We start from the raw sequence: 24,563 nt of genomic DNA on the forward strand, positions 1-24,563 counted from the left end.
TGGCACTGGGTGCCAGGGTTTAGTTGACGTGTTGGGGCTGGGTTGGACTTCTGATCTTGAAGATCTCTTCCAACCCAGTGATTCTGTGAATTCTGTGCTTTGTCAGTGGCTGGGGATTTTGTTTAATTGTTTTAAAGCCACCTTGAAAGGCTTACTGAATCAGTGTGAACAATTTCTGGCTAACTGTAGCATTTACCTTGTGGGTACACATCATTTCTGCAGCATTCTCCAGAAGCATCTTCCTGCCTTCATCTCAGGACAGGGGTAGAGATGCAGCCTGCAGGGGAGATTGGGTGTGCTCCTCTTAGCAGGAACCCACTGGAGATTTCCATATCTCTGTCCTAATTTGGGTCAGTAGTGCATGTGTGAGTCAAGCTCTCCCACTCATCCTCAGCTGCAGGGCCTGCTCAGAGCCAGGGATCAGTCCTTCAGTGCACATGCTGGTTTTGTTTTAGGTGAGAAGCAGTTGGGGAGTTTTCAAGGGCAGGTTGGCTCTGCCTGGTTGCTAATGGGTGTGAGCCCAGGGTACCTGCCCAGAGCCAGCCAGGGGAGCACACCCTCTCATGCCAATAAATCCCTGAAATGCAGATGGTGTGCAGATCTGGTCCTCAGCACCAACTGTGCTCCCTGTGCTGTGATCCCCTGTGTGTGACAGAGCCAAGATGTGCCTGACAGATCAGGAGCCTCCAATGCCAAGAAAGATTGTGCCTGCTCAATGCTTCACCGACGGTGCTGAAAAACAGATTCTTCATGCAGCTCCCTCACAGTTGGTGCTGAGCCTAACAGAAATATTTTGTAAACTAAAACCTTTACATTAAAATGTGCAAAAGAAACCCCTCATCTTTGTATTTGCAATGTGTTTTGTTGAAAGCATTTGTGCAGTTGTCAAATGTGAGTATATGACTTATTTATGCACTGGTATGGTGTTTGTCACTGGGGGTGCCAGCACATCTTGATAAGTAAACGAGCTGTCTGCAAATACATAAGCATGGACTCATGCCCTTAAGGTTCATGATAATTTCTTAAAAGTTGATCATAAATATATGCATGTGCTGTTTGATTCTCCTACTTTATCCCCAGTATTGGAGGGAGATAAGGAATAGTATCTGCAGCTGAAATCCTGGCAAACTGCTGTGGAGTGTGGGTGTGCACACCAGCTGTTGGTTGTCGTAGTTGAGATGGAGACAATACAAACAACACACCCCATGTAGTAGATAGGGTCAGGCGCTCGGAAAATCTCGCGATGTCACAGAAAGCAGCAGGATTCCTCTCCCCCTAACGCCTAGTGATAAGAGATCACCCAAGAATGCAGTCCCCCCTAACATTAGTAACTTTCGACTCCTTATTAACCAATTACAGTAAAGTAAGACCCCCTGACATAAAGAAAAACTTTCCCAAGTATAAAACCCGACGAGACGAGACAATAAAAGTCTTTAGACCGTCCACCATACTGGTGCCTGCGTGTGTTCTCAGCCCGAGTAACCCTAAAGAGTTTGAGTCGCCGTGCCGTTTCCTCAGAACCAAGTCGCCTTGCCTTGCATCAGAAGACAACAACCCCATTTTCAGAAGGTTTCAAACCTGTTTTTATTATAGCATGGATGATTTTTATACATTCTTACAAAACTCGTAAGTTTACACTTTACTCATTGGTCAGGAGAGACAAAGTGCTCATTGGAACAGGCAGTTGCAGGTTTCTCTTATTTATCCTTCTTTCTTTCTTGGTTTCTGTGTCAATGACCTTGGTAGGAAATTCTTTCAGGGATAAACATGGATCTTCTTATCAGACTTCTCTCTGGCTCGCAGAAGTCACTGTAAAACCTCTTCCACAGTTGATACTTTGTATTATTTCTTGTGGTTTTCCTTAACACCAAACAGTGTCATGCAAGGTCATTCTAGTTACTTCCACGTGCCATCATCCCAAAATTTCAACCCTGCACCTGGGAAGCAGTTCCTGAGGCAGAGGAGCAGTCAGGGGCAGGAGCCCTGCCCCCCTGTCCCCTGCTGGGAGAGCTCAGCTCCCACTGCACACCCTGCCTGGCACAGCACACCTTTTCCTTTCATTGCACTCCATTGCTCTATTACAGATCTTTTCTTCAGATAGAGCAAACTCATTTTGAAAGTGTCCTGGTGTGGAAAATATTCCACCAGTGCCCAGGAGACAGAACATCTCAGAAAGAAGTTTATGTCTGTCTGCATCTTGTATACAGGCTTTCTGGGTCCATTTTTAGCTATCTGCACAGCTGCAGAGGTTCTCAAGTCCAGCATCCAGCCAGTTGTGAAACTGTGCTTAAACCATTGGACCAGAATCACAAAATGAATGTATTGCAGCCTTAGTTCTTAGGGCTTTTTAACTCTTGATTTAACAACTTTTAACTGTTCTAAATTTTTCTGTTTGGAGTGTGTATAATTTTATGAAGTACACTTTGTATCAGAAAATCATCCCTGTCATTCTGAAATATCACCTTTCGCTGTCTTATTAAATAGTTTAAAAATACTTAATAATAAATACTTACTGTTTTCAAAATATCAATGTAGAATTATTCAGGTTGTAAGAACCCTCTGAGATCATCCAGTCCATCCATTAACCCAACAGAGCCAAGTTCACTGCTAAACTGTGTCCACAGCTGTGCCACAGCTACATGTATTATTAAATACTTCCAGGGACACAGTCCAGCCAATTTAGACAGGGAGCCTGCAGTAACTTTCTGCTTTCTACTCCATGATCATTGTTTATGAAATTATCTGTATGACTGATGATCTTTTATCACAAGTACTTAATGTGTCTTGAAGGTAATCTCTTTTTGGATACAGTGCATGCTCACTGTTTTTGTAATTGCACACATCAGAAGTCTAAGATGAGAAGTGTGTCAGATGTCACATTTACTCCAGACACAACAAAAGATTGATTGAAATTGAGCCTCAGATTCCTGACATCCAAGATACAAAGCTGTTCCAGCATCACAGCTTGAAAGAACCAAATTTGAGCAGGGTGACCAGTGAAAGGTTTTGATTAAAGCTGAGGTGCAGCCTGGCAAGTGAGCTGCAGGGGTTGGAGAGAAGCTGCAGTAACCCTGTCCCAACATGGGTATTTTTGGGTGTGATGTAATTCTTCCAGCTTTTTGAAGACAAAAAACAAGAGCATCTCTCTGAGGAGAACAGTAAAAGAAAAATAGGTAGAGCTTGCGATCTTTATCAGCCTTTTAACTGACATTTTATAGACCCAGAGGAATATCAGTAGGCAAGAGAGGATGCCAAGGCCAAATGTAGGTCACTTAGTGGATCATGGAACTTCAGAACAACAGAACAAGTGTCCATCCTTCTCTGGAGCTGTTTTATTCTTGTGAATCAGCAGTTTACTCTGAAAGGTTTCCAGGAATAAAAATCTTTTCTTTGCAATGTGATTTTTCAACAGCAGGTAAGAAGAGAGTGACAGTTTTGATCCCTGCTCCTGCTGCTGGCATTGTGAGCTGGGAATGTTCCCCAAGCAGTGCATCCCTGCAGCAGAGCCCACCTGTGGCCATGCCAGGGGGCAGCTGGAGCTGTTCCCTCAAACAGCTCAATTCCTCCTGTCCCAGTGATTCCCAGAGTGTTTCAAATGTCTGATTTTACCCCAGTGGAAGTTAGTTTGTTTTATGCCTCAGACTACTTAACCTTGAATAGGGAAAAATAGCACTAAGTAATTTAAAAAATAAAAACAACAACAACAAAACCCATCAGAAAATAATAAATGGGTGTAAATTGGTAATTTACTTGCACATAATTCTTTCCTTTACACTGTTATGGACATAGGAAATGTTGATCTGAGCTGTGCCCAGCTCTGCTGCACAAATGCTGGGATGGTTACTGCAGCCACACCAGGCAGGGACTGGGACAGCTCTCACAGGCTGCTTTTTGTGTGAATGCACTGATGCTTACAGAGCTCCTTCTTATGTCATATAAATGTGTGTGTTAATGTTTCTTCCACTAATTGTGCCAATTTTCTGTTTGCCCATCAGTGGGGAGAACTCATCTGTTTTGCACTATGGCCATGCTGGAGCCCCAAATGATAAAACTATTGAAGATGGAGACTTGTGGTAAGTAAAGGGTTACAGATTGTTTGGTATTTTTGTTTTGCCACTGCTGTTTCCATACAGGAATTGTCTGTACCCTTAGAAAAAGGATGACTGCATACTGATAAAAAGTCTAAATCTTTAAAATAAAAGGGAGCTTTGCATGTCAGATTATTCTGGTTTCTTCCAAAGGTTCTGTACATCTGCATCTCCGGTTGAAAGGGAGAAGCAGTTATTGTTTCAAACACTTCTGAACCAGAGGCACTTAGAATTGAGTTTAAGACATTGCTGTATTCTAAGTACAAGGGCAGTTAGAAAATTCATCATTTGAGTTTGCTCTTGGACCTCAGATCCAAACCTCAGCTCTGGTGGTGGGGTGGAGAGTGTTGGCTACTTTTAGAGAATTGCATCAAATTGCAGAATGGATTAGATATTACTAATGCCTATGTGCACACAGACACCCCACAAGATATAGAGATTAAAATATGTGAAGAGATCAAACCCAGGTCAGGGAATGGTGCTTCTTGTTCTGTGATGTGCCAAAAACTCGCTATAAAGATTTCCTTAGAGTTTAGTGATGTGTAATACAGCTGCAAATCCCATGAAGTTTTCTCTATGTGTACTGCATGTCCACATGGTTTGCAGTATCCTGCAGGTGAGAGCAGAGTGAATGAAGCACCAAATACATTCCCATAAATTGAAATACTATTTGTCTATTTGCCTATTTGTCTGATGTGTAATATATAAAATCATAACTTTCACACTTCACCTCCAAAGACATGGGTCAAAACGCCTTTTTTTATAAAAATGCAGAACTAGTTTTGGAGGAGTTAATCACTGACATTCAGTGGAGGAATTGTATAGAATTACCTTTGTAGCCTGTGCAGGAGGAGTGTAGGTATCTATTTTCACAGTGGAATGTAAATGCAGAAGAAAAGCAAATTAGTATTATCATTGATAAGCTCAAAACCTATTATGGAAAACAAATTGAATCTCAGAAGTTAAAAAATATGCCTGGTTGGCTAAAGTTCCAGGCACCTTCAGGTGCTGCACAGTGAACTTATGGAATTACAGATAGGTAATTTCTTTATAATACTGTAAAAACTTTTTAAAAAGCTTCTTGTACAATAGTTTATGTATTATCTTCATCTGTGGTTAATATCTTACTAAACCCATCAAATACTAAAGTTAATTTAGTATTGCAGGGCAATATTTTGATTTGTGATTATGTTGTGTTTGAGTAGATAATATGCTATGAGCATTTTTTGATCAGGAAGGACATACCAACATAAAAGTGTATCAGCTGTGTCATTCAATTAAATTTCAAAAGGAAGGTGTGTAGCATACAGGAAATCACAGCATGTGCTACTGAGAGAAGATATGAGAGAGAGAAGATAATGCCACAGAGCATTATCATATCCCAGATTTAAAACTTAGGTCTTTAACACTGAGGGAGACCTCAGGGTGAGGGGTGTGTGCAGGAATCTTTCGCTTACAGTCCCCAAGGACAATTCAGTGCACGGCTGTAGTCCTCCTTAAACCACAAGAGTTCATACAGGACTCTTTGCAAACCCTTCTTTTCTGCAGTACTGGAAAAGTCTTTAAAATATGTTTGGTTTTATCAGCCTCAGGTATCTCAGTGTCAGGAAACCATAACCTACCAAATACATCAATTACTTCAGGGTTTCAAACTGCTGAGCAGCACCTGTGCCTCCACAAAGAGACAAGGTGTGACAGGGTCTGCAATAACCTCCTGCTCTTGGTGAAGACATTTTCAGGTGCCAGCAAAGGCTGCCTCAGAGGCAGGAGTGTTGTATTTGTGGGGTGCCCGTGGTAGGGAGGAATGATAAATCTGACTCCATGCTCTCAGAAGGCTAATTTATTACTTTATGATACTATATTATAATAAAGAATACTATACTAAACTATACTAAAGAATACAGAAAGGATACTTACAGAAGGCTGAAAAGATAATAATGAAAACTCGTGACTCTTTCCAGAGTCCTGACACAGCTTGGCCCTGATTGGCCAAAGAATCAAAACCATGAAACCAATGAAACAATCACCTGTGGGTAAACAATCTCCAAACACATTCCAAAGCAGCAAAACGCAAGAGAAGCAAATCAGATAATTATTGTTTTCCTTTTCCTCTGATGATTCTCAGCTTCCCAGGAGCAAAATCCTGGGCAAAGGGATTTTTCAGAGGATGTGAATGTGACACATGAGCACCTGCCAGGCTCCAGCCACTGCCCTGCCCTTCCCTGGCTGGCACTCAAAGAGCAGACTCTGCTCCACATTGGCTTCTTAGCATTTATCTCAAGGGGGAATAAAGCAATAATAAGAAAAAGTGATTTAATTTCTGTAAAGACAATTTAAAAACACACTTATTTTCCAGAGTTAAAAATAATGATTCAGAAAAAGTCTTGAGGTGCAGCATGCATGAGCAGCATACAAATTCTGAGTGGTTTCACTGTGGGACTTCACAAATGTCTAATTTGGGTGTGGAAGGGTGTGTGTGTGCATACAGAGGAGGCATTAAAATGACAGTGTGCTGATTTGTCTTTGTCTATTAGCATTTGTATATTGGCTTTCAATTAAGCTTTTTAATAGCTATGGGGAGCCCTCTGTTGGATAGTGTTAGAAAGCCCTGAACATGGAGAAAAAATAGACTTTTATTCTTGATGAAAAAGAGTATTTTAAGGGTTATTTCTGTTTCTGCCAGCGTTTTGGCATAACATTGATCTAACTATTCATAGAGTTGTGTGTAATAGAATTGGGAGAGTGGGAATTTGGTGTGATTTTTAATAAATTATTCTGTAGAATTTCATGTCTTTTTCTTAACATTACTTGCTGGATATGAATAACATTCATGGGTTTTGCAGAAATGTGCAGCTCAGTATTTTTATGTACAAAGCAGTGCAGTAAGTATCATAAATAAGTCAACTAAGCACCTGAATATTAGAAAAAACACATTTGGAAAACTAAGGCTTTGCTTCTGTGAAATGCTTGAGTGCATGCATCACTGGCTTTTTAGAAAGTGTAAGTAACAAGGATTTAATTGTTCAAAGAAGATCATAGGCCAAAACACTTGTGCTATTGCATTTTTATTTCTTTTTTAAGGCTGTTATTCTGACTTCTTTGTCAAAAGCTGTGGAAGGTTTAGAAAAGCCTGGCTTTAAAATGTTTTTTTCTTAAATTAACCTGTATCAAGTGGGTTTATTGCTTCTGTAAGAAGCTGGTATGGAATTATATCTCTGAGAGTGCATCATAATCCACACTTTTTATAGGTACAGCTTCAGCACTAAAAGATCCCAGTGCAAAACAAAGGACTGTCAAGGGAATTTCTGGCACTCCTTGTTAATACACATTGTCTTGCTAAGCAGGGCTATCCTTTTCAATCTGTTAAATATTGAAATAGCTGTCTAACACAAAGCACTGTGATTGACAGAGAAAGAAATCAGTATTTTTAGGGAGGTTTAGGTGTTCAGGATACAGATATTTAACTGGTATGGATATTAAAAGCAAATATTGCAATAGCACCAAATCAGTATTTTGTATAAATGATTCATGTACTATAGCATTCTGTGGTGAACATGGAAATTATCAATTTGCCCTAAACCAAACACTTTCCCTAAGCAGGTGCCTGTTTCTGTGATCATAAAGGTCATCCAGATAAATGGGGTAGGCTGAGTCACCATTGTAGGCACTTGGCCCTTTTACTCACTATTAACTTTAAATAAAATCTTCTACTTGGAATGTAGCAAATCACAGCTGGCAGTGATGATGTATGGCCACGCTGTTCACAAATTCTGATTTTCTTCTGTCATCTTAAAGCTCTGACAGCTTGGATTGGAGCTGAGCCCTGGGCTGAGGTTCACTGCATCCTCTCCAGGTTTTGCATTACTAATGGGATGCCAAGACCCTTTTGTTTCTGTACTGAGGCATTTGGTAGTGGGGAAAGTGGAGTCACAAGCTAAATACTTGTTGTAGTTTGCAATCTCCTGCCTTGCACTCAAGAGGCTTCCAGCATTTTGGAAAACCAAAGGTCTTTCAGAGTTTGGTGAGGAGTAGAATGAAATTGAAAGCTGCTACTCAAGAAGACAATAACCCAAATAAATAGAAGGAGTAGAGAGCTGAGTCCTTTAGGCACAAATCAAATGTGCACCTGGGAGACCTGCTCAGAGAATGGCAGCCCCACATGGTAAATGTCTCATGAGCAGCTGGCTTTTGTTCACACTGCAGGAAGATGTTGGGTCAATATTGGTTACAGGGCCCCTGTGGGAGGTGGGAACTCTGGTTTCAGCTCTCCTAAACAGATCCTTGACTTTGGCTGGAAGTGCTGACCTGACCCTGGGAAACAGCATCCAGTTCAGTAGGAGCCAGTGTGCTTCAATGATAAGTGTTGGCTCAACAAATCAGCATCTGCCACCAGAGAAATTAAAGCTTCCTTAAAAATAATGGAAGCAAATTGCCTTGAGTCCTCCTTTCTCCTGCTGCCCTTGCCCTGCAGGGGTCACACCCTGGCTGGAGAGAGAGGGCAGGGAGGGGACAACAATGAGCATCAGCAAGGGGCAGGGCAGACGTCTCTGCTCACCTTTGCAGTCTGCTGGTTTGTTCTAGAAACCTGAAGTGTATATTTTATGTTTTGATTTGAGTAGTTTCTGAGTAAAATTGGAGTTTATTGCATTGTTGGCTCTGGCAGGCTGACTTTGTGGTTTCCTGGCATTGCCACGTGCCAAACTCATGGCAGGAGTTGATTGTTCTGTTGCAGTTGATCAGCAGGGCTCCTGCAGTGTTTGGCAAATAAAAAATGCTTCTGTGATCCTAAATTAAACATTGATTCGTCATGATGAGGCTTACACTTAAATAATAGAAATGTAAGAAAATCAGCCTGATTTAACTGAAATCAGATGTAGCTGAAATAGATACAGCTGTTACCTAGGGTGCCTTCCTGCAGGTGTCGTGGGTTGCAGGTCTTGGTGTTTTTATGGCATCTGCCAAATGTACCTCAGTGAAAATTCAGCACTTTGGAAACAACTCTCATAGGCAGGTTCACTGACCTTCAAGCACTTAATAACATTTTTGGGGGTTAGTAGGTCCATTTTGGCTTTGCAAAATAATGAAAATAATTGTCTATTCTGCTGAAAAAAAAAATCAAAAAAATCAACATTTTGAAATATCCTCCTCAGTTACAGTGTTAATGAAGAGCAGACCCCAAGGATGACAGGCACTCACCTGGGCTGGGGCAGCTGCAGGGGACCCTGCTCCTCCCTGGAGCCAGGGCCAGAGTGTGATTTATGAAGAGGACTGAGGTGAAAGCATAAATAAGGGGAGTACAACCAGCATCAACTGCTTGGGAAGTGTAGCAGACCTAGGAGAGAATCCATTAACCTTGTATTCACAGTGGGACTATCTATTATTTATAAAATAAAACTAGCTTTTAGAAGTTTAAATAGAAGCAGGTTGGATCATCAGAGGATGGATTTCATTTTATTTGACTGTTTATTTTAACACTCACATAATTGCTTATTGATTACTTATTTTATTGAAATAATTTATAGATTTCAATGACAGTACAGTGTCCTTGGTGAAACAGAATCTCTCTCAATGCTGTTCTCATGATGTGCCATCACTGCTGTGGATGACAGTAAAACAAGTTTTACCTGGAAATAGTTTTATTGCTTTCAGGTACTAGAAAACTTTGTAAGTGTCACAAAACCAAACACATCTGTCATAAAAGTCCAACGTTTGTATAATGTTAAATGATTTAAGTGTGTCTTGGCCGTATCAACAAGCATGGCTATTTGCTGAGTCAATGATAGAGCTGGGGATATGGAAAACTGTCTAGAATTCAGAAAGCCTTTATCTGAATGCTTTAACTCTGAGGCATATTTTTGTTTCTACTTCTTTCCTCAATATCCCAGTGCAAATTTAAATCATCAGAATCATACTGACAGCAGGGGGCACTGAAAGAAGAGCTGTGGAGAGAAGGGAGCTTTGCCCAAGTTTTCATTTTGGCAACATCGTGCCCTTGCCAGAGCAAACACTCAGCAGCCCTCTGGGAGCACTGCCTCTACATGCTTGCATTCTGCTCAAGCTGTCAGACTTGGGTTTGTTTCCTTCCATTTGGCACTTGGATGTAGCTTTTGGTGTTTTCTTTGTATTATTACCTGTGGTGCTCTCAAAAGATCCTCCTAGCACTCTCCTATTGTCATTTCAGAGGATTTGTTCATCACAGGGAGTTTTTCCTGGCTGCAAGTGCAGGTAGTTGGGGAAGTTTGTTCTGGATGAAGCAGAGAGGGAAGATGTTGAATGTTTGGGGCTGTTTATTTTTAATGGCTAAAAGGGAGAAAGGACAGTTTTTAACCTCCCTGGGGTGGCTGGTCACTCCAGGGTGTGTGTTAGGGTTAGTTGGAGATCAGGGAAAGGTTCTGCTTCCCCCAGAGGTGCTGGCACTGCCCAGGCTCCAGGGAATGGGCACAGCCCTGAGGCTGCCTGAGCTCCAGGAGGGTTTGGACACCAGGGATGGACAGGGGGATTGCTGGGGGGTCTGGGCAGGGACAGGGGCTGGACTGGGTGATCCTTTTGTGTCCCTTCCAACTCAGCCTATTCTGTGATTCTGTGAAGAATATCACAGAAGAAAGTGGCTTCATGCAAGAGCCTGCCAGATTCAGTTGTTCATGACTAAGCCTTCTATCAGCTAAAATAAAAGTTACTTTGCTGATTTTAATTCTTTGACCTCAAAGCATAATACACAGTATTCTATAACGAAAAGATTTGTCAATTCATGTATAATCCATATGTATTTATCTTTTATATATGCAGACACCATGCATGTGCAGTATAGATATTGCATTGAAACTATATTCACATATTTATTGTAATATTGTACAGCTTTATTTGTAGGAAATGCACTATTCTCTTCATTGGAATAATAAGTGTAAGACTTTCTCTGAGGACTGAATCATTATTTCAGGAAGATATTTTCAGGCTGTCATTTATTTCAGGAAAATATTGGAAAATTTTCAGTAAATCAAGAAAAGATTTAGGTGAGTTTGAAAAAGGTGTACCAGAAAAGATGATCAAAGTTTGCTGTATCTGTTTTTCAAACTCTTTTTGGAATTCTCAGTATTTTATCAAGTTGCACAATACTAATATCAACCTAGAACCAAAACTCATTTGTCCAGGTGGGGGCAATGTTGTATTTTAAAAACAGGAACTGACCCTCTTTTTCCATCAGATAATAGAAGTCTTTCTTTTTCCAACCCAAGTTCTTCAGTGTCTGCTATTAAAACCATCTATCCTATGGTACAAAATATTGTATTTATTACTTCTTGAAAGCACAGCTTGTAAGATCTCAGGATGTTCATGTGTCAGATGTAAATGCTCAACCATTTTATGTGGGTGGGACCAGTATTTTCATTTGGCCTTGTGCACTTTTATGCATTTTGAAGTTCAGTGCTGTAATAATATGCAAAAATTATGGTTAGCTTTAACTTTTCAGTCTGCAGTTTTGAAACAGCTTGTTGGTAATGGCTTTATTTCTAATAATAATACAAAGTACATTGCTGCTACTTACTGGTTGATTGCAAAATTAACTGGCTATCCATTTCTGGAATAATTCCTTTGGCCTGATTCCTCTGGTTTGATTTAATATTTACTGTTTTCATCAAGTGTAGGTATTTTTCATTTTGTTGTACCTATGGACTATATTAATTTTATGCTAATTCAGAAAAATTGAATTTGATTAAAAACAGAGAAATGTATTTGCTAGAATTAACAATAATTTTGCTGTAATTGAATGGCTTCTGTTAGTACTGGTTAATTCAGACTGTGAGGTTGCTTTCTGTCAGAAATAAGAATAAGCCTATTCACCAAAGCTCAGATCACTAAGTCTTAGTAGTGTGTTTGCTCTAACAAATTTTAGCTTTTCTCTAAGTGCTGTATTATAGTCTGCCTTGTAATTTTTGCTGTCTATAATGTACGTGAAATGTCTTTTTAATTGTCAGCTGTGAGTTTTATCTGTCATAGTTTTAGCATAGCATTCCCAGCATATTCTGAAAAAAACCTGGCTGCTGTTGGACTTGTAATGTACTTTTTGTGGTGGTCTTTAACACAAACACACATGCAGTGTGGTAGAAGTACTCTTGATGGATGTTGCTTGTGCTGGATGGAATTCAGTAGCAAAATCCTTTTCATTGGTGTGGGGAAGTGAATTGGGTAGGTCAAAATGCAGTTTTAGTGGGAGTCTGCCTGGCTTTTAAACCACTCCAAGTCCCCAGCACAACCTCAGTGTGCTGGCCCTGAAGCAGAGGTAATTCCCAGTGCTTGTATCAGGTCAGTGTCAGTTCTTCCCTTGTGTCTGTCCAGAGAATCTCATTGCCCACAGCAGGGGCACAGTCTGGTAGAGCCTCAGATGGGGGTTTATTTTAACACTCACACAATTGCTTATTGATTACTTATTTATGAGCCCCTGTTCAGGGCAGGACTATTCCTAATTGCAATTGCCTACAATCCACTTCAGGTGCTGCCATGAGGAGTGGATGTTTCCTTCAAACAGGAAAGAAATGTTCTTACAGGCAAAATAACCTGCTCAGCTGGGCAATAGGCAGCCTCCTTTTTGGAAATACTGGTTGCTATCTTCACTGCTGTGCACTTAGCTTGAGCTTTTGGGCATGCCCATGGAAAGGCTAGCAACTTCTTCTCAGGGGTTTTTCATTCAGTTGTCAGCTTCTATAGAGTATTCTAAAGCTCTTGTGTGTTGTGTTCCATTGGAGAACTGATAATTTGGAGGTTGCCTGACCAATCAACAAAAAACCCAAGTGAACCTGTGCCATTGGACACTGGCCCAGTTTTCATCATGGAAAACATTGAAAGTGTTTTACTTTCATGGGCACATGTGTGTGAGCATGCCCACACACGTAAGAAAACGTGACAATATTTACAGTAAGATCATGAAGTAACATCTGCCCCTTCACGTGTTCAGCTGCTCTCCAGTGGCTGTTTGTCAGGGCAGCACAGGTCAGAGTGCCCAGACACAGCTGCTGGAAGCCAAGCCTTGTAGTTCTGACTGCCAGCACCCAAGAATCATGGCCTGGTTTGGAAGTATCAAACTTTTACAATTCACTTTCAGTACCTCCCACTTCTCAGCAGACATCTAGAAATGGACTGGTTTAGTCAACTGCAGCCATTCAGTGACTTCCAAATGGAGCTGTGCTGTTCTTACCCTGTCAGGTGAGACACATCCTGGTGAGGAGCCTGTGAGCTTTGCTGCTGTTGTGTTGATTGGGAAGCAGGCAGCTGCTTCCAGGTTTCTCCCTGGATGCTCCCTCTCTTCCTGCAGCTCTGGATTCCTTGCTCCCTGTTGGAGCAGTCATTTGCAGCCATAAGTGCCCCAGATACTGCCTTTGCAGTGGGGAGGCTCCTCATGGATGGAAACTAGCCAGAACTTGGAGTTTGCTGCCACCTCTGCTGATTTTTCAGCAAATTGTCTCTGCTAAAGAGAGTACTGCTGAAGAGAGTGACTTGAGAGGCTTAGTAAATGTATCTGTTAAAAAGGGATAATAAGTAGGGCAGTAAAGACAGAAAAAAGAACTCATCCACTCAGCAAAAAGACAAGTCAGATAGGTAACCCTGTCATCAGAACTTCCCCTGAGCCTGCTCCTGCTCTCTGGCACACTGTCAGAGGGATCTGGCTGAGGTTTGCAGCTGCCTTCTGCATCCTGTGGAGCCCTCACAGGTCCTTCCCCCAGCCCAGTACGGTGTTCCCAGTACTTGTGATTTGTGTACAGCCCCTCTGTATCAGAAACATCCCTCTGCTTTAGCTGAAACTCTGAGAATGGCACTTGGGGTGAATTTATCTGTGAACAAGCCAGTCTGGAGATTTTTTGGCTCTTTGCTCTGGGCAAACTTAACATTTTTAAGAAGGCATTAATGCAAACTGCATGGGGATAGAAGAGAGCTTATATTTTGTCATGGAAATTGATTGTTTTAGTGCAGAAACTTAAGGATCTCATCTTAGATTTATTCAAGACATAAATGCTGTAAGCAAGGGACTCCTTCTTAGCCTGTGGTGAAAATAGCAATCTTACTAGTGTACATGGGTGTTTACTGAACCAGCTCTTGCATGCAGCTCATTGGTAAATTCAGTGAGATTTAGATTCCATATCCTATGAGAGGAATGGATCTGAAGGTCTGCTTGGCACAAACCATTGTAAGAGAGGACATTCCCACACTCTGTTGTTGGTTTTCTGTCAGCATCAGGGCTGAAGCAGCAGAGCAGGGGCACAGCTCCCCCCAGCACACTGCTGCTCTGATTCTGTGAGCCAGATTCTCTGATTGTGTCCTGTGTGACAGTGAGGGGAAACCCTGAGCAGTGCAGGCACCAACACCCACTGAAGCTTTTGTGTTCAGTTGTTTTATTTTCTTTTTATTTTTAATCCAGCCAGCTCAGACTTTTGTCTATTCTTGCTACAGCCACTGAAGTCTCTGTAGGTGGAATTGTAGAGATCCAGGCAGGCAATCCTCTCTCCTTCAAAATTCAGTGTAGACAGAGATATTTATTTTTATTACACTCTAACTGAGCAAAGTTTAGTTAGTGGTGGATTTTGTCATCTTCTGTGAGAAGAGTTTGAGACAAAACTCCCTTAATCTTTGAGATAGTTTGGGAAAGCCTGTGAAGTGAGACAGTGGTACGAGATGAGCAATGATAGAAAAGTCATGGAGAGGGTAGACAAGATGAGAAGAGTTGAAGAGAAACAGCAAGTGTGGGAGCCCATGGTTACCTGACTTGCAGCTGGGTGGAGAGCAGCCATGCAGTGTAAGTACATTTACCTGGCTGGCTGCAGCCTCTCCTTTTGAACAGGAGGCTTAAACAAAAACTTGATTTCCTGTGAATACCCAGAATCAAATCTCCTACACAAAAAGTATTCTCCAACACTTTTTAAAGGTTATTCTTGACTCCAGGAGCGCTGATGACAAAAAGCTGGCTTTAAACCAGTGAGCCAAGCCTGGCTTCAAGACAGAGCCAGTACAAGTTCCTTGTCTGCCATGTCAGATGGAAGTTGGTAACTGCAAGGCTTCTCTCAAAAAACCTCTTCCTGAGCAGGGTAGGACTATTCACTATGCTGTCCCAATTCTCTCTTGGGGTTTGTGATCTTATCTTACCTGGTGTTGCTTTTTTAATTGATAACTCTTGGCTAGTTAAGATACAAATGTATGAAAGAGTGTGTGTCACTTATCTCTCTGTTTTCTTCCTTGTGATATCATTTACATTAATTCATTCTTGTGGTCTCCTATTAAACCACCCTATTTCCACATCAGCTGGCCTGTTTCCAAAACATATCTCATAGAAATGCTGATACCTAGTTCCCTTAAGCTTGAAATTGCCTTAGAAGTGTTTAACCAAACAAACAGTTGGATTTTGTGAGTGTGTGAATACTTAAGGATTTAATTGCTGCATGAGGTGTAAAGCACAGAGTGCTCTCTGTGAACTCAGAGCAGAGTGTGCTGAGATCACACAGCATAAACCTCCAGCTGGGGGTGACTTGCTTTTATGGCAGTAAGAGGAAGACAAAACTGTGTGTACCTTTATTCCTGCTGTCCTAAAACTGGCTGGCACCATTTCATTGGTGTGTTGGTTAGTAATGGCTCAAACCCCTAAAACCACAGTAAGTGTTGCTGAGTAAAGTGCTTCAGTTTTCACACCTGTTCAACCTGAGGAGTGAGGAGGGCACTGTAAGATAGGGCAATATCAGTTTTCTAATTGCTAGTGTTGCAAACCCAGCCAGGGGAAGGGAAGATTTTGTCCTGAGAACAGACTGGGGAGGAGCTGGGCTGCAGGTGGGTGATGCTCAGTGGGACACTGGGTCGGGGTGCACTGCGCAAGGACATCCACCTGGGTCTCACTCCAGTCATCACTCTGCCACATTAACAGCTGCACAAGAGTAATTCTTTTATAACCATGAGGAGATCCAGCTATGAGTGTAAAGATCAAGCAGCTCTGTGGAACAGGAAGGTGACAGCTTTATGTGGGAGTAGATGTAGGCTTCCCAAAAAATGCCTGCGAGAGCTTGTCTTTGGGTTGGGTTGGTGCTTGGATCATAACAATTCCTACACATGGCTCAGATATCCCAAATAAAGTATTGCTTCCCATTGTGATATTGGCCATAATTTGCTTCATTGCCTGGCAGTTTCAAATTATTTGACAATAAAAGTGTCAGCAAGCCTATAAAAGTAAAACACATGCTTAAAGGAAGATGATGCTTTATTTTTGAAAAATGGTATACAGTGACTTTATGGAGAAAAGAACTATGACTTTTTATAGTCCACAGTGTTCAAATTTAAAGTGTTACACAAAGTGTTCGTGGTGCTTCACAGTCAAAGGTTAAGAAAGCTAAAATCAGTATCAAAATGCATATTATTTTTCTTGGCTTGAAAGCAAGAAATGTAACTATAAATCTGCATTTTGTGGTGCCAATATTCTGTGAAAGCAACACAGCCATGTCTTACTCATGTGTTTTGTTTCAGAGGGAAAGGAGGGGAAAGGAGCTTTTGTGCATCACGTTGTGTTTCAGTTCCAGCATTGACTTACAAACCTGTATTCATTTTAAAATTGACAGGACTTGAAATATTTCCTCCAAACTTCCCTGCTGGGTTCCTGCGCGGGGAGCAGAGCCCCAGTTGTGTTGTGCATGGCAGAATGCTGCAGGGACTTGCTGGGAAGGGCTGCTCTGAGGAGGGGCATGTCCAGCCAAGCCTGTCTGCACTGCTGTGGCATGTCACACACGTCTCCTTCTTTTTGACTATGATACTGGTTTATGTGCAAAATGATTTAAACTTGTGGGTTTGTGTTTTTCCCTGTGAAAGTAATTAAATGCTGTTAGTTATTTTTGAAGGTGGTTTATAAAGCAGGCAGAAGGAACCTTGTATTCCAATGCTGTTGGCTAATGTTGGATTACTGGTTCATTCTGTCAGTAGAACAACTGGCATGTTATCTGATTTTTCTTATATTTTACATTGTTCAGTTTTAGTTAGTAATGTTTACAGTATTTTGCAATATGCTTTGTAGCAAGGATTGTGTACACACACAGAACTGAAGCCTCCACTGGGAGAGCTATGTCCACAATTCCAAGAAGTTTAGACTGTTTTTGCTATGCATCTTTTACTTATGGTATGGCTTCCTGATTATTCTAGAAAATAAATTGAAACAGTAGCATAGAGTTTCCATGGGGTGCTCAGGTCTGCTGGCTGTTAAATCTGCTTTATACATTATCATTTTCACCCTGAAATAAAGGTGTTTGTTGCTTTTGCTCACAACAAAATGATGCAAAGCAGGACCAGCTTTCTCTCAGAAGGCTTTGAAAGAGATTGAGCTGGCCTCCTGAGCTCCAAGCTGAATCAATGAACAGTTTGACATAAAACCCAATGTCTCACTTTGGTCAGCAACACTCCTCTGATCAGCATCCCTTTCCAATGCCTCAGAAACCTGACAGCCTCAGCCTTATCATCTCATTGAAATCAGCAATTCACAATTGTGTTCTTGCTGCAGAAGGAGTGGTGAAAGGGTATTTTTAGAATGAAGTTTTTCATCATTCAGCAGAAAACTGAACTCACAGTTAAGTTTTGTCATACAAAATGGAAAGTATATGCAATGTATATGTAATGATGACATACACAGGCTGCTACATGTGCAGCACTTAATTCATCTAAAAGGGAGATGTGATAGGGTTTGGTGAATGTTTATGGTATTATTGCATATGTTGTTCTGTTTTTAAACAGCTCTTAAGAGGTAAGCTATAGATCAAGATGCCTGTAGGCCTGTTTTCATTTCTGCATTTAATTTGTTTATATTGCTGCTGCATTTGATAACATTCCAAATAACATTAAGTAGTTGTTTCTGTATGTGACCCTTTTAAGACCACACTACCAGACAGGTAATTTTGTACATGCAGTTGAGAACAAACTAGAATGCACTAGTAGTATCTTTTTCAATTTACCATCTAATTTCAGTGTAAAATAAATGTGCTTTTTATAAGGAACCTTCCTTTACAAATTTTTTTTCTGGTTAGTCAACAGGAAAAGATAGTAGCTGTCAAGCATTTTATTTGATTTGATATAAATGTGCTTCACCATTTATTTTGCCTGGCAAGCAAATACATGAAACTGGGATCTTCTCAGGCTCCCATTATTTTCTCAGTATAACTACAATATTTTGGCTATTTCCATGTCTTGGGCAACATTTTAGCTAATGGATATGTTCCCAACTGAAGTTAAATGGAAGAGAATTCCTGATAAGAGCCAAAATATCTCCCAGATGTCCCATTTGGTTTGGATGCTTTCTCACTGAAGCATACAGGCTGGATGGTCTGTGGTGGAATTTGAAAGATCATCTTCCCTCATGTCTCCTCTTGTCTGGAAGCCAAGAGACTGAACAAATGGTGCTTCCAAGCTTGTGAGCCTTGTTTTGGTGTACCATCAGCTTTGTGATATTTTTTTTCCATTCAGTTCTCCTGTAATTCAAACATTATTTAACAGCCATTGAGTGATGAATGGGTTTGAGAAAATGCTGATAATTGTAAGGTTAAAGACATAGGTAAAATTCTGCCTCTGGTAAGTTCAGAATAACTACTTTGCAGGGTAAAATATACAATAAAATACACAAAGCATAGCAATTTCCAGTAGACGTGTTCAGGGAGTTCTCAAGTTGTCACAGCTTTAGTGTCACCCTGCTGAAGTGGCATTTACACTTGTAAGTGCAACAGTTAGGCCACAGAACTGCTGCACAGCCCACAGAGCATCTTGAAACTTGATTTGTGACTTTGAAAGGCTCAGTCTGGGATGGGTTCAAAGGTTCAGAACTGATCTGTTTCTTGTTGGTACATTACAGCATGTAGCAGCTTCTTCCATGATTCCCAGTTGCTGCTGACACTACTTTTCTGTGTCTGTAGATTTTTTTATGTGGCTCTTTAGTAATTTTTAGAAGTGAGTCTAACCATAAAATCAAAACTTAGGCAGTGTTGATGGGGTTTCTGATTTTGAGGTTTGGCCAGGCTGGTTTACAGTTTCTGTTCTGGTGTCCAAACGGGGTTTTTTCACCTTGACATTTCCTGCCAGTTTTGTATCTTTTTTCAACTAGCAAATTTCTGATTTAACTTTCCATATTCCATATTTAGGTGAATGACTGTGGTGTGTGCACCAGCCTGGTAACACAGATAATTGTGCTCTCTCTCTGAGCTCTGTCCTGAGGAGCTGCTGCTGCAGCTTTAAGGCTCTTGCAGCTGCAGCCACTGGGGCAGTTCCTGATGTTCCAGTCCTGCAAGTCTCTGCAGCTGAGCCTTGCCCAGTCTGGGGAGGCTGGCAAAGACTCCAGGCAGGGCAGAGACTCACTCAGGGCAGAGATTTGTTCATGGAGGAAATTGTAGAGTGGATTTGAAAAGTTCTTGGAGTAAATCTTCATGTGGCTGTGTGTGCAATGAAGCAAGAAGAGCCCTAGCCCTGCTGAAATATTCTTCAGTTTTCTCATGATTGCCTTTGTTTACTCACTGTGCGTTGCTTTCAGTGCAGTTGTGTTGGAAATGGTGATCAGCTACAGCAGAGTGTGATAGCAATTTCTGTGGTAGTTTATATTTGTCCTTACCTAGTCACACATGCTGCTTGGGGACAGAGCCACACTGCAGAGTTTTCCTCATTGCTGCTGTAATTAGGACTCAGTGGCAGAGAGGCTGCCCCAGAGGAGTGCCCTGCCTTCTGCTTGTGCTGCTGACTGACCCTGCTGTGAAAAAGCAGCAAGAGGAGGAAAACTCCAAGGTTTCCAAGCACAGTGAAGGAAAATCATATTTCTTATGGTGATTTCCTTGGGGTGGTTGGAAGAAGACTTAAATTCACAGATTTCAACTCTGACTCATTACCACAGAAATCAGGAGGTCACACTAATACTCAAGATCAAAATCTTGTATGTAAAATGTGCCTTCCTGCAATCAATACATGATGAACCAAGGGGGTTATTTGCTCAAGTGTTGTCTGGTCCAAATGGTTATTTGGTTATTTACTGATTTCTGATCCTTCTGAAGGCACTGCAATGCCTTATCCAGCAGGCTTGAGAAGCTTGGTACTGCAAATGTCTCACATAGTCCTCACAAGGTGTAGAGTCCCACTTGCTGTTCTTGTGGCTTGATTTCTGGCAGCTGAGCAATCAGTGGTGAGTCATTTAGTCATGTATAGAATAAATACACTTCTCAAGGGGTAAGCCAGGTTCTTTGGCCCCATAAAAAAGCACTGCATAATTTCTTTCTTCTGCCTCTGATGCAGAGAGCTGTACTGGGTGTACTTTTATGGTTGGCTCTTTCCATAATCCTTGTTCCATTAACATTTCTCTGTTAAGTGGAATTCTGTATTGGAAGCTGGATGCTGTATGTGGTGCTAGCATTTTTCAGGAAAGAAAAAAGGATATGTTTTTTCTTCTGAGAAGAATTCCTAGAAACTGGAACTGATAAGTTTAAAGTGGATTCTTCATCTACTTTTTATCTTCCTTTCTGTGTTCTCTGAGCATTCCCATGCTGAGCAGCACAGCCCATAAGGGTGTCCCTTTAAGCCATATGGAATGCAGACACCCTTCTGCCAGGGGATTCCAAGGGACTGACACCCTGCTTTACTTAGGGTTCAAGCAGTGATTTGGTGATCAGCTACAGCAGAGTGTGATAGCAATTATTTGGCGATCTACCAAAATGTAGATGTTGAGTGCAGAGCAAGACAAATGTTCTACCACCATGTTCTACTATTTCTTTGGAACTAAATTTTCATTTCTTTCCCCTGTGTTTCCTTTTCAGCCTGTTTGATATGGGAGGAGAATATTACTGCTACAGCTCTGACATCACCTGCACCTTCCCTGCCAATGGCAAGTTCACAGCTGACCAGAGGGCTATCTATGAGGCAGTGCTGAAGGCCTCAAGGGCTGTCATGGCAGCAATCAAGCCAGGTAAAACATCTGCCAGCAGGAGTTCTGAGCTTTGGTAGCAGCATTCAGGCTGTCAGATCAATTATGTTTGCATTTTAGAAAGGGAACAAGATGATAAAATTAATTTCCATGGTTAAGCAGCTTCTAATGTATACACAACATTTTCCATACACTTTTAAAGGCATAACATAGAAACAATTATTAATACAATTAATATGATACTTTAATATTTATTTCTTTTTAATTCCTTTCATCTACTTTCTGTTCTTATTGTTGTCTTGCCTGTTTGGAAGAATGATGCAAATGCATTTACACTCTTCATGAAACCAGTAATGATGACAGTTGTTCAGATGTGTCTTGACACACACAGCCATCTTTTCGGGAAGCTTCTGCCAAATGCTGCAGTCAGAGTTCGTGTGAGCACATGTTGTGCTTCAGTTTGTTTCAAGTATCTTCTGCATTTTATGTGTAAGCACAATAGAAATATCCTATTGAAGAAAGGGATGGAGTGTGCATCTTTGGGAAGGATAATTAGCCTGAAAAAGCTTTCAAAAGCACTGGCTATTGGGTACTTCACTGTATGCCTTTAAATTGCAGGCAAACTGATCCAACAAATACACATTTTCATTTGAAACAACTGTCTGCCTTAATGAAAACCTTATTTTTCTCCCATTCTGCTCTCAGGCCAGCAAATAAATGTTTTAGAGCTAGCTGCTGCTGTGATTTTGTCACTGGTGAAGGTACTTGAGCATTTCTCAGTATTACTAATGGAACATCTTCAAGAAGAATGTACTCAATGCACAAAGCACACTTATCCTTTAAATGTGCTGTATTAGTCTTCAGTCATCAGGCTCTGAGTGCCTGAGCTTTGTGGATTGCCTGTTGGAACAGAAGCAATTTTCCTGTTACACAGGCTGGCAGCAGCTCTGTTGATTTGAGCACTTTGCAAGGGAGTGATGTCTTAGGTTTTAGCTTTCATATTTTCCACATTGTGCATTAGTATAGAACTCTGAGCTTCATATAGAGTGTTAGCAGGTTCTCCTCACAGTTCAGTCAGACAAAACAATCCTTTCCAGCCTGAGAGCTGAGGACACCATTGCAGCTTCAGGCCTGAAATTGTAAACAACACGGAACTGAGGAGAGCAAACTGGGAGGATGGGACTGCATAACCTGGAGCTGTAATTGGACAGTTAACCCCAATATGGAAATGGGCCAAAACTTATAAAAGTGTGAAACTCTGTGATCCATTGTCCATCCTGGTTGTAGCCTTAGCCAGGCTCTTGTTCTGCCCAAGGTGTATCCTTTGAAAGCCTTTTGAATAAACCCCTATTTATTCCTTTAACTCTGTCTAGCCTGTATTCTAGGTAGCCTCTCAAGGCATCAGGACAAATAACACTCGATATTTATCTGCAAAATGAGACTAGATATTTTGCTGTTTTAATAACAATATGCATTCTTCATCACCTGCTGTTCCTCCCCTCAAGACTCCTCCCATTCCTCTTCACAGTTCATGTTGCATTTCAGTGTCACCTTTAATTTCAGGTAACATTTTTAGCAATATTTTATGCTAATAAGTTGCAGACTGTCTTCAGAATTTGAGAGCTACTATGATGTTGTGCTCAGGGTGGTGTAGAGAATTTTTCAGTTTGCTGAACACGTTATTTACAGTGTCAGAAAGTAAGGACACACTAAATTGAATATTTCTGAGAAGTAGTTGCAAGGGTCTTTTACTAGCTTTGGGAGTTTGAGATCCACACACAGACAAATCATTCTTAATCTCTGGCAGAAAAAGGGACTGAACTTTCAGTTCTTACTGTTGTCCTGCCTGTTTGGAAGAACAGTGCAAATGCATTTACACTCTTCAGGAGACCAGTAATGATGAATTTTGTATCTACAGAAACTGGACTGTGGACTGGTTCATTGGTTTCATTCCTTTTGTACTTCAGAGTGCAGTAAAATGCAACCTGGACTCTTGAATTACAGATCCTGTCAAGAGTCTGGTAACAAAAAAATTTTCACCATCTGAGAAGTCTGTTCTTTAGGTCCCTTTTAAGATCTCCTGGAAGACCAGGATTCTGAAAAAGGAGAAATGGAAATGCTGACCTTTACAGCATGGTTAGTGTCACAGACTTGTCAGAGAAAGCCCAGAGCCCCTCGGGGGGCTGATGCCATTGTCACTGCTGTCCAGAGGGACACTCTGCAGGGAGGAAGGTGCAGCTCCTTAAAAAAGCCTCATTTGGGAGCTCCTGGACTAAAGCCCTGGGATCTGCCCCTGGGGGAGCCAGGTACTGCCACTCAAGGGAGCAAGAAATGATGATGTCAATTCACAAGAGCCTCTTCTCCCTGTAATACTTTGTGTCTCCAAAAGAAGAAGCAAAAGAGCTCGCAGGGTTGGAGGCACTAAATTTAAAATCCAGAGCCACCATGTTTCAGTGAGATTTTCTGGATTATGGAGCCTATGTTGATTTTGCTGGTATTTTTGCTAGTCTTCATTTCCCGGGGTTCCTAAGGTCAAAGTGCCTGGTCAGGTGGCAGGAGCCATTCCTGGAGCAGCCTGGGTGAGGGTGGGCACAGCACAGTGTAGGAAATGCTGTTTATCTCCTTAATTGTGCCTTGTGGCAGGGTCACAGGGCACATCTAGTAGTTGTCATCAGGATGTTGATGATTCCTGGGGTCTTTCTGACTGCAAGGTAGGGATGAGTACTTTAGGGAGAGTCACTGACCAAATACTGGCTTACATAACTGTGTTTATTGAAGGACACAGCTTGCTAGCAACCTTAAGCATTCTGTATAGGTCTGTTCAATTCAGAGATTTGCATTTCTTTTACAGTTTGGCTCTCATGTGAACCTCATTAACTTTTGAGTGCTGGTATTTTCTGAGAGATAATAGACCTCCTAATAAAATTCTGTGTATATTTCTATATACACAGAAATATACACAGAATTTGTATATTTATAACTGTATATATATACAGTTGTTATAATTTTTAAAATACTCCAAAACATTGTATTTCATTATAGAGAAGCATTCATCTGCCACATTCTGTGCATGGTCCCAATATACAAACAGCTCTAATCATATATATGGGTCTCCTTTCCTTACAACTCCAAGAATAGAATTCCTTCTGCAAGGCAAATAATATATTCTGAAAGTTAAGATACACTCTCTGTAGGATTACAGCCCAAGTTCAGTGCAGTTGTCACAGTTTCGGCCACAAACAAAATCTGTTTAAAAAAAAAGGGGGAGGAACACTCAGTCTTGCATAATCAGCAGTTTTGAAACCACTGAACATGGAGCACTGATGAAGACAGTGATGCTTGTCACTGAAGAGAAAGTCAGAAAAGTGTGCTTGTGTGGCAGTGGGCTAATTGTCTTTCCTCCAAAGTCAGGCCTATGATCCAAGATGTGAGAGAGGAATGTTGGATTTCTGCTTAGAGGATATTCTTAATTGTGTCAAGTCCATCTGCATTAAATTTCCTCTTCCACAGAACTAAAATTCCGGGGCAGATGTGCAGAATATTGACACATTCATTTCCTTCAGTGACTGAGGCATCATCTG

General features: G+C 41.2%; 1 protein-coding gene across 3 annotated transcripts in view; it reads left to right on the plus strand.

The window, feature by feature from the left end:
* Positions 1–24,563, plus strand: part of PEPD (peptidase D) — a 193,099-nt gene that overhangs the window by 131,200 nt on the left and 37,336 nt on the right. For all 3 annotated transcript variants that reach the window (XM_059481314.1, XM_059481312.1, XM_059481313.1), the window contains 2 exons: positions 3,996–4,073; positions 20,876–21,024. In XM_059481314.1, the coding sequence (XP_059337297.1) occupies positions 3,996–4,073; positions 20,876–21,024 (227 nt within the window). The remainder of the gene's footprint in view (positions 1–3,995; positions 4,074–20,875; positions 21,025–24,563) is intronic.

The sequence above is a fragment of the Ammospiza nelsoni genome, chromosome 13 (genome assembly GCF_027579445.1).
Source record: "Ammospiza nelsoni isolate bAmmNel1 chromosome 13, bAmmNel1.pri, whole genome shotgun sequence".
Taxonomy (NCBI): domain Eukaryota; kingdom Metazoa; phylum Chordata; class Aves; order Passeriformes; family Passerellidae; genus Ammospiza; species Ammospiza nelsoni.